The sequence below is a fragment of the Hemicordylus capensis genome, chromosome 1, assembly GCF_027244095.1.
Source record: "Hemicordylus capensis ecotype Gifberg chromosome 1, rHemCap1.1.pri, whole genome shotgun sequence".
NCBI lineage: Eukaryota > Metazoa > Chordata > Lepidosauria > Squamata > Cordylidae > Hemicordylus > Hemicordylus capensis.
The window spans coordinates 221,359,804-221,374,133 of record NC_069657.1 but is presented as its reverse complement, the minus strand read 5'-3'; the positions used below and the strand labels follow the sequence as shown (position 1 = coordinate 221,374,133).

General features: G+C 43.9%; 1 protein-coding gene across 13 annotated transcripts in view; it reads right to left on the bottom strand.

Annotated features, from left to right (window-relative positions):
- The window catches only part of CARF (calcium responsive transcription factor), a 69,712-nt gene that overhangs the window by 22,048 nt on the left and 33,334 nt on the right, over positions 1-14,330 (bottom strand). For all 13 annotated transcript variants that reach the window (XR_008312605.1, XR_008312604.1, XR_008312614.1 and 10 more), the window contains 3 exons: positions 9,450-9,570; positions 7,814-7,957; positions 6,357-6,590 (listed from right to left, as the gene is read on the bottom strand). Coding sequence is in view for 3 of the 13 variants with exons in the window: in XM_053280808.1 (XP_053136783.1) it covers positions 6,357-6,590; positions 7,814-7,957; positions 9,450-9,570 (499 nt within the window). In the remaining 10 variants the exon portion in view is untranslated. The remainder of the gene's footprint in view (positions 1-6,356; positions 6,591-7,813; positions 7,958-9,449; positions 9,571-14,330) is intronic.

Here is a 14,330-nt window from a genome sequence, read left to right as displayed (position 1 = left end):
ATCGGCGAGGTTGCCACCAAAGGGGCGGCACCAAAGGGGGTCGCCCCTTTCGGGGAGAATGAGGGCTAGGCTGAGGGCTAGAGGGCTTCTGTTTAATCAGTTTTAGGCTGTTTTGGACTTGGGTTGAAGTTGCTGTAATGTGTTTGGGTTCATCTGGAGAAGTGGGGGACAGGGGGCTCCTTCGTTGACTATGGGGCAGCTATCCCGGTAGTGGTGGGGAACAGAAGAAGTAATGTTGGCAAGTCAGCAGGCTGTTCAAGGGGAAGGGTAGTCAGAAATTTAATAGCTGTCTCCCCTTCCAGCTGTCCTGCCAGGTCTTTGACTTCAGGAAGCAGTGCCAACAACCAACATAGCCTTACCCTGCTCATCTGTAATGCCAGGTCGGTCCAAAATAAACCTGAACTCATCCATGACTTGATCATGGATGAAGGGGCCGACCGGTTATGTATTATTGAGACTTGGTTGGGGGAGGCTAGTGGTCCAGTTTGGTCCCAGCTTCTCCCTCCAGGATATTCGGTAGAGGAGCAGGTGAGGGCAGCGAGGTGGAGGTGGCTGTGGTCTATAAGGATAACATCTCCCTCACCAGGGTCCCTGTTAGGGTATCAGACCATATTGAATGTGTGTTCTTGAGTTTGGGGACCAGGGATAGATTGGGACTTCTGTTGGTGTACCGATAACCCCACTGCCCAGCAGAATCCCTTACTGAGCTCACGGACTTGGTCACTGAACTCATGTTGGAGTCTCCCAGACTCTTGGTGCTGGGAGACTTCAATGTTCATTTGGGGACCAATCTGTCCAGGGTAGCTCAGGAGTTCATAGCGGCCATGACAACTATGGGCCTATCCCACATGGTCTCTGAACTGATGCATATTGCAGATCACATGCTTGATTTGGTCTTTCACTCTGATCAGGGTGGTGTTCTGTGGGTGGGGACTCCTGTGATTTCCCCACTGTCATGGATGGTCCATCATTTGGTCAAGGTGGACTTACAACCACTTCCCACCTCCGCAGGGGCGAGGGGCCTATTAGAATGGTCTGCCCGAAGAGCTAATTGGATCCAGTAAGATTCCAAGAAGCTTTGGAGGGATTTTATGTACGCTTTGCCGGTGATCCTGTTGATGCCCTGGTTGAGAATTGGAACAACTTGCTCACCAGGGCAGTAGACATGATTGCTCCCAAGCATCCCCTCCGGCCTGCTTCAAAATTGGCCCCTTGGTATACAGAAGATCTACAGGGGCTGAAGTGGCAAGGTAGGCAACTGGAGCACAAGTGGAGAAAGAGTTGACTCAAATCCAACAGACTGTGACATAGAGCACATTTAAAGATCTATGCTCAGGCAATACATGCGGCAAAGAGGCGGTTCTTTTCTGCCCGTATTGCCTCTGCGAGTTCACATCCAGTGGAGTTGTTCAGGGTTGTGAGGTGACTATTATCTTCCCCCGCTCCCTTGAATCAGAATTTGGAGTCATCAGTTACCTGCTGTGATGTATTTAAAGAGTTTTTCGCAGATAAAATCTCTCGGATTCAGGCTGACCTAGATGAAGACTCCACAATTAATTTGATGTCTGAACTAGAGGTGTCCAACAACTCCTCTTATGCAATTCGAGTGGATCGGTTTCCGTTTGTGACTCCTGAGGATGTGGACAAGCTGCTTGGAGTGGTGAAGCTTACCACTTGTTCTCTTGACCTTTGTCCAACATGGCTTGTTCTATCTAGCAGGGAGGCTGTTGTAGGTGGCCTGGTGGAAATCATAAATGCTTCTCTGAGGGAGAGCAGGATGACTCCTTGTCTTAAGGAGGCAATCATTAGACCTCTTCAAAAGACGCCTGCATTAGATCCCTCAGAGTTGAGCAATTATAGGCCTGTTTCCAACCTCCCATGGGTGGGCAAAGTAATTGACAGGGTGGTGGCCTCTCAGCTCCAAGTGGTCTTAGAGGAAACTGATTATCTAGACCAGGGCTGCTCAACTTCGGCCCTCCTGCAGATGTTGGCCTACAACTCTCATAATCCTTGGCTATTGGCCACTGCGGCTGGGAATTATGGGAGTTGTAGTTCAAAAACAGCTGGGGGGCCTAAGTTGAGCAGGCCTGATCTAGACCCATCTCAAACTGGTTTTCGGGCGGGCTACGGGGTGGAGACTGCCTTGGTCGGCCTGATGGATGATCTCCAATTGGCAATTGACAGAGGAAGTGTGACTCTGTTGGTCCTTTTGGACCTCTCAGCGGCTTTCGATACTATCAACCATAGTATCCTTCTGGAACGTCTGAGCGGGTTGGGAGGCACTGTTTTACAGTGGTTCCAGTCCTACCTCTTGGACAGATTCCAGATGGTGTTGATTGGAGATTGTTGCTCTTCGAAATCTGAGCTTAAGTATGGTGTCCCTCAAGGCTTAGTACTTTCTCCAATGCTTTTTAACATGAAAATGCTGGGAGAGATCATCAGGGGATTTGGAGCCGGGTGTTACCAGTATGCTGATGACACCCAGATCTATTTCTCCATGTCAGCTTCTTCAGGATTTGGCATATCCTTCCTAAATGCTTGCCTGGGAGCAGTAATGGGCTGGATGAGGGAGAATAAACTGAAGTTGAATCCAGATAAGTTGGAGGTACTTATTGTGAGGGGTCAGAACTCTAGAGATGATTTTGATCTACCTGTTCTAGATGGGGTCACACGTCCCCAAAAGGAACAGGTTCACAGTCTGGGAGTACTTCTGGATTCACACCTCTCCCTGGTTTCTCAAGTTAAGGAGAAGGCCAGGGGTGCTTTCTATCAGCTTCGGCTGATACGCCAGCTGTGCCCGATTCTCGAGATCAATGATCTCAAAACAGTAGTACATCTGTTGGTGACCTCCAGACTTGACTTCTGTAATGCGCTCTGCATGGGGCTGGCTTTGTATGTAGTCTGGAAACTTCAGTTGGTTCAGAATGCGGCAGCCAGGTTGGTCTCTGGGTCATCTCGGAGAGACCACATTACTCCTTTACTGATGGAGCTACACTGGCTTCCAATAGGTTTCCGGACAAAATACAAAGTGCTAGTTATAACTTATAAAGCCCTAAACAGCTTAGGCCCTGGGTATTTAAGAGAGCGTCTTCTTCACTATGAGCCCCACCGCCCACTGAGGTAATCTGAGGAGGTCTGTCTCCAGTTACCGCCAACGCGTTTGGTGGCTACACAGAGATGGGCCTTCTCAGTTGCTGCCCCGAGATTATGGAATGCACTCCCTGCTGAGATATGATCCTCCCCAGCTCTGGTAATTTTCAAAGAACAATTTAAAACCTATCTTTTCGCCCAAGCTTTCTCAGCTTCCTACATTTTTCAGGTTTTAATCTCTGGTTTATTTTTTAAATTGTTAAATTGTTTTAAGTTTTTGTATATGTTTTTAACTTGTTTTATGCTATTGTTAAGAGCCCAGAGATGAAAGTTTGGGGTGGTTTAAAAATTTAGAGATAGATAGATAGATAGATAGATAGATAGATAGATAGAGATAGATAGAATATCAGTCTGCGCCGCAAATGGCAACAAACTAAAACCAATGCTAATTTTTAAATGGAAATTGTCAGGGGCATGCTATCTGGCACCGAGGATGAGGAAGAAATAGGCAATCTCAAAAGGCAAGAAGTTGCAGAGGCAAGCAGGACCGATGCATGGGAGGTTGAAATAGAAATAGAGCCTAGTACATCAGCTACTCTGGGGGAAGCACAGCCGATCTCAGCTATAGAACGGCATCAGTCAAAGAGACAGGAGGAGATAAGGAGGTGCACGTGCAGAACGGCTTGACCAACAAGAAGAACTGCTGACTCAGAGACCCAGGATTGAGAGCACCTGGCTTCAGCCTATTTAAGACGGCTTTGCCTCACTCACGTTGCTAGTAGCAACGTCAGGCTTTGGTGAGCGACCAAGCTGTGTTCCTGTTTGTTTTCACTGTGTTTTTGACTTCAGATCGTTGGTACCCTGCTTGTGGATTTCGACTTGGATTTGGTTTGACTGACTGCATATAGTGACGACTCATCTGGCTTTGGTTTTTGGAATTTGCTTACTGCTTGGCTCTAACATTCTCCTTTTGACCCTTTCTCTACTTCTCGTTCCGTCGGCTGATACATAGCTCAAGATTAGCCTGACAGGTTTACGAGAGAAATCTATCCCGAATGGCGATTTTCTTTCGGATGTTGTTATTCGTACTAATGAGAAAGGGTGGATGTGCGAAGACATAATGTTTGAATGGCTTAATGAAATTTGGCAGAAAAGAAAAGGAGCTTTTTTCCAATCGCGTGGCATTTTGATCATGGACTTGATGCATGCATACTTACTGGATTCAGTTAAAAATGAATGGAAAAAGGTATCAGCTGTGATTCCTGGTGATTTGACCAAAATCTTGCAGCCTTTAATGAGGCTTTATCTTTCACTTTATCTGTGAACAAGGCATTTAAATGTGAAATGTGAAAGCATTGGGAAAACTGGATGAGGAAAGGCCTACATACATTCACAAAGGGCAAGGAAACGCGCAAAGCAACCTACGGTGAGGTCTCAAAATGGGTTTTGGAAGCATGGAAAGCTGTTAAAACTTCTTCAGCAATTTCTGGTTTCACAAAAACTGGAATTATACAATCTGAAAATGATGCAACTAACAGTTCACAAGAGGATGAAAATGACGAGGATGCAGACTATCCTGAAAAATTAGATGAGACCTTGTTAAACCTTTCTATTTCAGAGAGCGATAATTCAGACTTTGAAAGTTTCCTTTGAAGTACAATTTGAAATTTATAATTTCTGGAATGTGATGTACAAAAAAAGCAACCAATGTTCCCTTTGAAGTGTTTCTTTATCTTAGAGAGCACCTTCTTCTGCATGATGCCCACCGCACATTAAGGTCATCTGAGGAGATCCGTCTACAGTTACCACTGGTTCATCTCTGTAGCTGCTCCTGGGCTATGGAATGCACTTCCGGCAGAAACCGTAATTTGAGATCATTATTGTCTCAGGAGAGCCCTTAAAACTTCTCTGTTTGGCCTGGCCTTCCAGGGTTTTTAAATCATAAACTGTTTTAAATTATTTTAAATGTTTGCCCTGGTTTTCTAGGGTTTTTAACTGTTTGAATGTTTAATTGTTTTTATTCTGTTTTTATAGTTTTCATTTTAATTATTAACAGGTTTTAATTGTTTTTATTTTGTTGTAAGCCTCCCCGAGCCATTTTTGGAAGGGCGGTATATAAATTGAATGAATGAATGAATGAATGAATGAACAAGTGCAATTTAAAGTTTATAATGTGATGTGCTTTAAAATAAATGAAAGAAGGTTTCCTATGAAGTGCAATGGGAAATTACTTCTGAAATGTCTAAAATTTTTAAAAATTATGTTCAGCATTTGTGTCTTAATTTCCTTTCGTTGCATTCATTACCTTTCATCGTGTTAAGACTGAAGAGGATATGGGTTACCAGTGATTTATGTTGCAATGCTTAGGTGTAGTAAAAATTTCAACTTAGCTGTACAGTAGTAAAATTGTAAGCATTCAACACAACAACAAAAAGCATGATGTCCCCCTCTATCTGCAGCATTTATGCTGATGCGGTGTTTCTGCTAGCTTTCTACAATTTTTCAGCCTTTTTTCCTTACTGCGGCATTTACATCGATGCGGCGTTTCAACCCAAAATTACAGTAAATAAAATAACCAGGCATATGCAGCAATTTGGAAGGGGAGACTTAAAATACCACGATGTAAAGCAACCCTTTAAAGCAAATACTGGGAAAGTACCGATCAAAAATAAAGAGGTTTCTATAATGAGAGTGTGGTTGGACAAAGAGGTCTGGTGTGTTTATTCAGGGCATTGATGCTCACAAACCATACCACATCTACTCACAACCCACACTGATTCCCCTCTTCTACTCACAGCAGATGTGAATAATTAGACTCCGCCTGCTGGTGCTTCCAGAATCAGATATGATTCTGGTTTACCTTCAGTCAGAGCTTGTATTACTAAAGCTATTATTGCTTATATTATAAATGAATTTATTTAAAAGAAAACAAGTTCTTTGCTAAACAATGCTACAGATAATTATACATTGGCACAGGTGGCAATCTATCTAAAGGAAGGCAGTATCTTGGGTTCAAAACCCCAAACCATTTTTTCCACTTTTTTCCCTGCTAGATAACCTTCCTGCACATTCAATTGGATCAAAAGCACCTAATTATATATGTAGAAATGACTTATGCAGACACTCTGATTCAAAAGTTAGGGATTTTAGTGATCAGCAAAGGGTAAGCATGTGGTTCCCTATCCCTCAGAAGGGCCAGTATCTTAATTATTTGACATGAAACCAAACTAAATGAAATTTGTTAGACAGGGATTGCAAAGCCTTACCTTAATTGCTTCCTCACTGCGTAGACTTGTTCTGTTCCTTGAGACACTAGTTCTCTAATCTTATCTGCTACTTGTGGGTGAAGTCGTGATGGCAAAATGCAATTCTCGACTGTGTCATCCACTTCCTCAGGAGATGGCACGGAGAAAGGCACAGAAGGTGGTGAAGGTGGAAGACAGGTCTCCTCCATTTCATGATACTGGTGAGCTTGCTGGGTGGGCAACTGCACATACCACCTGATAAGAAAAACTGGCAGGTACAATTTCCAAGCAAGATAGCAAGAATAAGTCACATGTCTAATTTTTTTACCAGAAAGAACAAGTCTAGTAAATAATTGTTTTAATTGCTTTTAACTGCTTAATTTGAAATGGCTGTTTATTGTTTTAATCTTTATATGTAAACCACTATGAGAGTTTATGAGTGGTGGTAGAGAAATGTAATAAATAAAAAGGCATGACACCATTTCCACACGTACTATCACTATTAGCTACCAGAAAACCAGTTTCTATCTTCTTTCACTCCATACCATCACCATCTTGAAGTACTTTGACAAGTACTAATATATTTCAATTTAAGACACAGAAGCTAGGCACATGCAGAGGCGTAACTATAGGGGGGGCAGAGGGGGCACGTGCCCCGGGCGCCATATTTTCTGGTCACATGGGGGGCGCCGCCATGACAAAAAAATTTTTTATTATTTTTTTAAAAAATTGTTAATACAAATGTTTCCTGCTCAGTGCAGCAGCGCTGCAGCAGTCAAGGGAGCGCATCGACGCCCCCTCCCCCATGAGCGGTCCCTTCCGTGCTGCCCGCGCCCCCCCCATTGCTTTGCTGGCGCCTGGCGGCCAGTCAGTGGCCTGGCTTGGCGGCGGCGGGCGCTTGTGAGGAAAAACCTAAGTATAATGTAATATGTTGGGGGGGTGGGGGGGCGCGGGGGGCGCCATTTCAGTGCTTGCCCCTGGTGCCGTTTTCCCTAGTTACGCCTCTGGGCACATGTGTCATTTTAATCCCTGCCTGCCACATCTGTTCCTATTACTGTAACTTCGAAATCTATACAAGTACCACGTCAACCAATTAGAATGATGGCTAATGATTTATAACAGATAATCCTATTCAAATCCCCCAGGGTTCTCTGATGCATTGGGAAAACATACACACACTTTTTGTTGGCCAAGTAAAGACATGAAAGGACATGAGCAGGTAATGCACAAAACTGAACAGTTTCTGATCCATCCCTATGGAAATGTTTAATCAAATACTTGCATAGGAGGAATATGGAGGATTGTTTTTAAAACCATTCGTTATTGTTTCCATTGTTATACCACAGTGAGATCTGGGCTAGAAGTATCTTGAAGATATCAGAGGGAAACAACTAGGGCAGAATTAAGGTAATAAAAATATTCAATAAAAATGACACCAGTTGCTGTAGCCATTAATCAAGCTGGAGGAGAGAGATTACCTGAGGACCCCTCCAGCATCAATCAGATTTTTCTTCAGCATGTTGAAAGCTTTTTCCTGCTCCATTCGTATTATTTTCTTATCAATTTTAAGGTCTGTGGGAACTCTGTATTCAGGAAACTTTTGAACCTTCTTAATGTAGATCCTTCCACGGAGAACAGTGAGAGGAACATTTGGGTTGCAAGGAGAGAGGAGGAGTCAAAACAAACAATGTTTTTAATTTTTGCTTTTTATCAATTTCTCTTAAACATTATAAAGTAATGAAAACTACCAAACTATTTAAAGAGGTATGAGAATAGCAGCATGCTGATGAATTCATTAGTAAGCAAGCAAAAGAATCAACAGGTAATTGATTAGTCATTAATTTTGAACAGCAGCTCAATGAAAGAAGGTTGTGATAGAGGAATGCACAATTGGAAGAGGACACTAGACAGGAGCTTTACAAGTCCTTTCCAAACAATATGTACAAAGAAACCTTGTGTAAACAATAAAATGGTAATAAAACACCTAATTTGCAAAATGTGGCTCCCAAAGCATGTAGCATTGTCATCAATACTGGTTTGAATGCTTTAGAAAATGTAGGCTGCATCCACACAATCACGGTGATCTTGATTAAAGAGTTAAAGAGTTAATCAGGATCCCTCAGTCCTGTGAAGCTGATTGTGAGAACCCAGAATTTCTAGGCAATCCTAGTCAAATCACTGTGATTTAAATGATTAAACTACATTTAACCAGGAAAAATAACCAGGATCAGATCTCTTTTCACTCTGATTCTATGGCAGAGGAAGAAGCACAGACATGAGTTCTAAACTGAATGTCTGGTTCAAATCTCAGCTCAGCCATGAGTGCACAGAGTGGCTTTAGGCAAGTAACTATCTTCTAGCTTCAGATGGGACATGATACTGGCTTACCCACACTAGTTTGTTGTAAGGCGGCCTGCTCAACTTCGGCCCTTTGCAGATGTTAATCTACAACTCCCATAATCCCTGGTATTGGCCACTATGGTTGGGGATTATGGGAGTTGTAGTTCAAAAACAGCGGGAGGGGGGGCCTAAGGGGAGCAGGCCTGTTGTAAGGATTACTGAGATAATATATATGTTTTGTAATTATATAGTTATTTACTTAAATATGAGGTTTCACAGGGGAATCCTTATTTCTTCAATTTGCTCTTTTTTCCCTCTTCCTCAAAACTTAATACTCTAATTGTAATTAGAACCAAATGCTGCATTAAGATTTAGTCCTCAGACAGTGTAATTTTCAGTTGTGAGCAAAAAATAATAGATAAAACATTGACTGATCTTGAAATATAGTATCATGGTCTTTTACCGTTTGATCAGAAGTTTCTACACAAAATGGCCTTTGAGAGCCTGTGAGAAGCCACTAATCAAAGTAAATGATCAAACAGAACAAAATTCAGAAGCACTGTGAGATTTCAACCGTATTTTCTTTTTTTGTAGTTTATCCCCTCTATGCTTATCACAACTATCATCATATTTTTGGACAGAATATGGAAGAAGTTTTCCTTACAAACAATTTGTACAGTGTTAATCAGACAAACATTTGCCATGTTTCTTGCGGTGCACTAACCAGTTAGTTAATGTCAAAGTTTTGTTTCCTTCCAACTAGCCACTACTTACCTTGCTGGACATGTGGCTTTGTACAGCTGGCAAGAACTGTTCTCTGGCTCACCAGCTTTTCTGGGCTGAAACCCCTTCCTTCGGGGCCCATACTGGCATTCCATTACTATGGCTCTGCTTCCTGGAGAGATAGGAGGGATGCTAAATATACATTGGTTATGCATGACACAAAAATTTTGAGCACTTCCCCCCCATAACATTCTAAACAATGTGAGCTAATTTGATTCTTTTTCTCATAATAATGTTAGGATTTTAAAAAAAACAAAAAAACAAAAAAACAAAAAACCACCTTCCTTTCCTGAATAAATCCTTGCAACAACACTATTGTGTATAATACTGTTAGAGCAACACAAGAGGAATGCTACTATATAGAACTTTTTCAGTGAGCATTGGTTACTCACCGTGAAGGCTGCTTCTTGCTGTTGAATTTGAAGACATCTCATGTGGGTTATCCTTCCCACATGCTCCAGTAGGCAGGACTATGCAAATTATGCAGTGCTTTAGGAACCTGAAAGGGGAAGCCCAACCCAGTTCGTAGTAGCTAAGATACAGAGAAAAATCTAAGAAAAGACAGTAATCAATCTAAGAGAATAAAAGAAGAAAAGAAAAATACACCACTAGACATGGACGCCCAGATGGGTCGGTTGAGATGTCCTCAAATCCAGCATCAAGAAGAAGCCTTCATGGTGAATAAAGTCTCCACTCCTTTCTCTGCTGCTGGATGAGGACATCTCATGGGGGACATACCACAGAATCTTGGGTGAAAGTGTGTCTACTGGGGTGGAAATACCTGTTGAAGGACTCATCTGCCGAAACTTGCTTGCCAGATGGACAGAAGCCAGATAGGGGTTGACACTTATTTAGGTAATCAAACATCACTGTCGGGCCCAGCAGGATCCCTTAATAAAATATTAGTACCTCGTTTCCGGAGGGCTCTGACGTTGGCCCGGTGTAATGCCTTAGAAACGGCTGTCCGAGAAGGGAGATACTGTAAGATCCCCTATAAGGAGCGTGTCTGCCCTTGTGGTTCTGGGGAAGTGGAGTCAACGGCCCATGTTATCTTGAATTGTCAGTTTTATCGCACTTTGAGGGAAAGATATATAAGTCCTTTTTTAACAGCATACCCCAGTTGTTCTGAGCAGCTCTCTCTGGAATTACTTTTGACAGACCATTGGGATGTAGTATCTTATAATGTGGTGAAGTATTGTTTTCTGGCTAATAAGATTAGAATAAGAAATGTTGAGAAGCGAGATATGGGGTTGGATTGAATTAAATTTTAGATTATTATAATGCATGGAGCCTTCTGTTTTATGTAATGAATGGGCTCGGGTGTTATGGTTCTGTTTTATATTATGTTATGTTACAGTTTATTATTTTATTTGACCAAGTTCGCTTTTATGTAATGCTCGCTTTTATGTAAAGCTTTTGTACTTTGTGTTTTGCTGGTCGAATGACCGTAACAATAAAGATTTATTTGATTTGCTTTGCTTGTGAGGGGTGATGGATGTTGAGCTTATAGTGCCAAATGAAGGTAAATGGAGATGCCCAGGTGGCCATTTGGCAGATTTCAGAAAGTGGGGCGTTTGTGGAGAATGCAGCCGACGTGGCTGCAGATCTCATTGAGTGTGCTGTGGTGCTGAGAGGAGGTTGTAGGTTCTGAACCTCATAGGCCAACGTGATACAAGCTTTGATCCACCTGGTGATGGTAGATGTGGAATTCTAACCCATGGAAGCTGGTAAAAATGAGACAAACAAGGCATCAGTGGAACGGAAGGATGCAGTGTGCGACAGGTAAACCTTCAGGCAGTGGCACACATCCAGTTTATGCCATGCTTTTTCCAAGGGGTGTACTGGCTTTGGACCAAAGGAGGGAAGGACAATGTCCTGTGACTGGTGGAAAACGGAAGGTAGAAAGGAAGGATCAGATATCAGTTGGAGTCAGGTGGGGGGGAGCAAAAATTGGCATCAGAGGACAGGGCACATAACTCAGAGATACATCTGGCCCCAGTGATGACCACCAGGAAGGCCAGTTTAAAGGAGAGGAGGAGTACCAGAATAGATCAGATTGGTTCGAAGGGCCAATAGAACTGTATAAAAATACCAGGAGGGGAACCTGTGTACTGTCAGAGGTGAAGTCAGGGTGGCGCCACAGAGGAAATGTTTAAGGTGAGGATTCGAGGGCAAGCCTTGTGTAGAAGAGGTTGAGAGGAGATTCGCGAGGAAGCTGCTTGAGTGTGTTTTCCTTGAGGCCCTTATCAAGGCCATTCTGCAGGAAAAGGAGCAGCTCAGCAAGGCCACAGTCTTCCCTGGAGAGTTCATGACAGCAGCAAGATAGATGCAAGCATATTGCTTGTTTGAGTAAGCATGGCTCCTTAGGAGATTCCGTTCAGTTTCCAGGCGGTCAGCTTGAACCACACTTGGTCGTGATGAAGGATGGGGCCCTGGTGGAGAAGGTCTGGAGATACTGGTAGGAATCAGGGACCCACAGCAGTGAGATGTAATATTCCTGTGAGCCACTGGCGTCATGGTCAATGTGGTGCCACTAGAATCACCTGAGCTTTAAGGAGGCAGATTATGTGAAATAGACAGCTGAGGGCTGGAGGAAATGTGTACAGGAGACCATGGGGCAGACAGAGCATCATAGGGGAACTGAGAGAAGAACTGTGTGAGCTTTGTGTTGCCTGGGGAAGCGAAGAGATATGTCTGAGGATGATCCAGGGCCTGGATCAGAAGTCTTAATTCATGTTCATTGAGGCTCCATTCTGCCGGACATATCTCTTTTCTGGTGAGCCAAACTGCTTGTGTGTTCATAGAGGCGGTGTCAGGGAGATTAGATGAGATTCTGCCCATTGTAATAAGAGAGTCACTTCTTGATGAAGAGATGAGGAATTGGTGCCTTCTTGGCAATTCACATGTGCCTTTGCCATGATATTGTCAGTTTGGACTAGTTCACGTTGGTTCAGCAGGAGAAGACGGAAAGCCTGGAGGGAGAGGCGAATGGCTCTGAACTCCAGCCAGCTGACACTGTGGGATTGTTCCCAACATGTCCATTTCCCCAGAGTCAAATGCTGTAGACAATGAGCCCCCCAACTAGAAAGACTGGCATCCGTCATCATTATGACTTTAGTCTAGGTGGATCCAGGAAGCTCTTGCCTTGAGAAAGACGTGATGGGTGTATCCACCAGTGGAAGGAGTGGATGACGTGTGCTGGTAATTTGATTTTGGTAGGGCGCCAATGTGCTATGTCGGTCTAATAAAATAAGAACCACCACTGGAGGATGTGCAGGTGGAAACAGGCTGAAGGCACTGCTTCCAGACCATAAGACCCAGAAGTTTGGCCAATGTGAGAACGGGCACTGTGGCAGCAGTGGAGATCTGGTAGATAAGGAGTAAAATCTTCTTTATGTGATCTGGTGGAAGGATGAGATCATCTTAAGAGGTGTCTATTATCACACCAAGGTGGTGAATCTGCTTGGACAGAAATAAGTGACTTTTGATGAGTTCACCAGAAATCCATGGTCGAGAGCGTCTGCAGTGTGTTGCATATATCTGACTCCACAATCATAAGAGAGACTTGATGAGTAGGTTGTCTAAATAAGCGAAGACCCAAATCCCTCTGAGTCGGAGATGGCTACTAGAGGGGCCAGTATCTTTGTGAAGATCCTGGGCACCAAGGAAAGGCTGGATAGCCTTGTGTTGATAATGCGGCCTGCCTCCTTGAAGTGTAGGAGGGAACTGATAGGGTGAATTGACACATGTTGGCAGGCTTCTGTCAAATCCACTGAGGCCATGAAGTCAGCGTGGTGGAGGGACTCTGCAATGGACTGTAGAGTTTCCATTTTGAACTTTCTGTGCCTGACAAACTTATTTATGAACTTCAAATCAAGGACTGCTCAGAAGGAGCCGTCCTTTTGGGGCACAGTGAACAAAACTGTGTCATCCGGGGACTTGGACTGAGTTGTCAGCAATATGCAGATAACACTCAGCTCCATCTCTCCTTGTCATCTGATCCTAGGGAGGTGGTGGATGTCCTGAATCGGGGGCTGGAGGCTGTGATGGGTTGGATGTGGGCTAATAAACTGAAATTGAGTCCGGACAAGACAGAGGTACTGTTGGTCAGTAGGAGAGCCAATCGGGATGAAGAAATTTTACTGGTTCTGGATGGGGTTGCACTCCCCTTGAAGGAGCAAGTATGCAGCTTGGGGGTACTACTGGACCCGGCTCTGATTTTGGAAACTCAGGTGGAGGCAGTGGCCAGGGGTGCCTTTGCACGGCTTCAGCTAATGCGCCAGCTGCATCCCTTTCTCGAGAAGGCAGATCTGGCCCCGGTTACCCATGCCTTAGTCATGTCACGGCTGGATTACTGTAACGCGCTCTACGTGGGGCTGCCCTTGAAGAATATCTGAAAACTGCAGCTAGTGAAAAACGCGGCAGCTAGGGTTTTGTCCAGAGCTGCCCAATGGGAGCACATCACACCAATCCTGAAAGAGCTGCACTGGCTGCCAGTTCGTTTCCGGGTCCAATACAAGGTGCTGGTTTTGACCTTTAAAGCCCTTAACAGTTTGGGCCCGGGATATCTGAGGGACCTCCTGCTCCCAAGGGTTGCTGTCCGCTTGACAAGGTCATCTGAGGGGGCTCTGCTCCGGGTGCCTACAATGAAGGAGGCTCAGCTGTCATGCACTTGGGACAGGGCCTTCTCTGTTGTTGCCCCCAGACTTTGGAATGCTCTCCCAGTGGCCATTCACTCCTCAGACTCCATCACAGTTTTTAGAAAGCTTGTTAAATCTTAGCTTTTTATCCAGGCTTTTACATGACCGTTTCTATGCTGCTTCTATGTGTTTTTATTCTTGTGTCTATGTGTTTTTATGCTCGTATTTCATA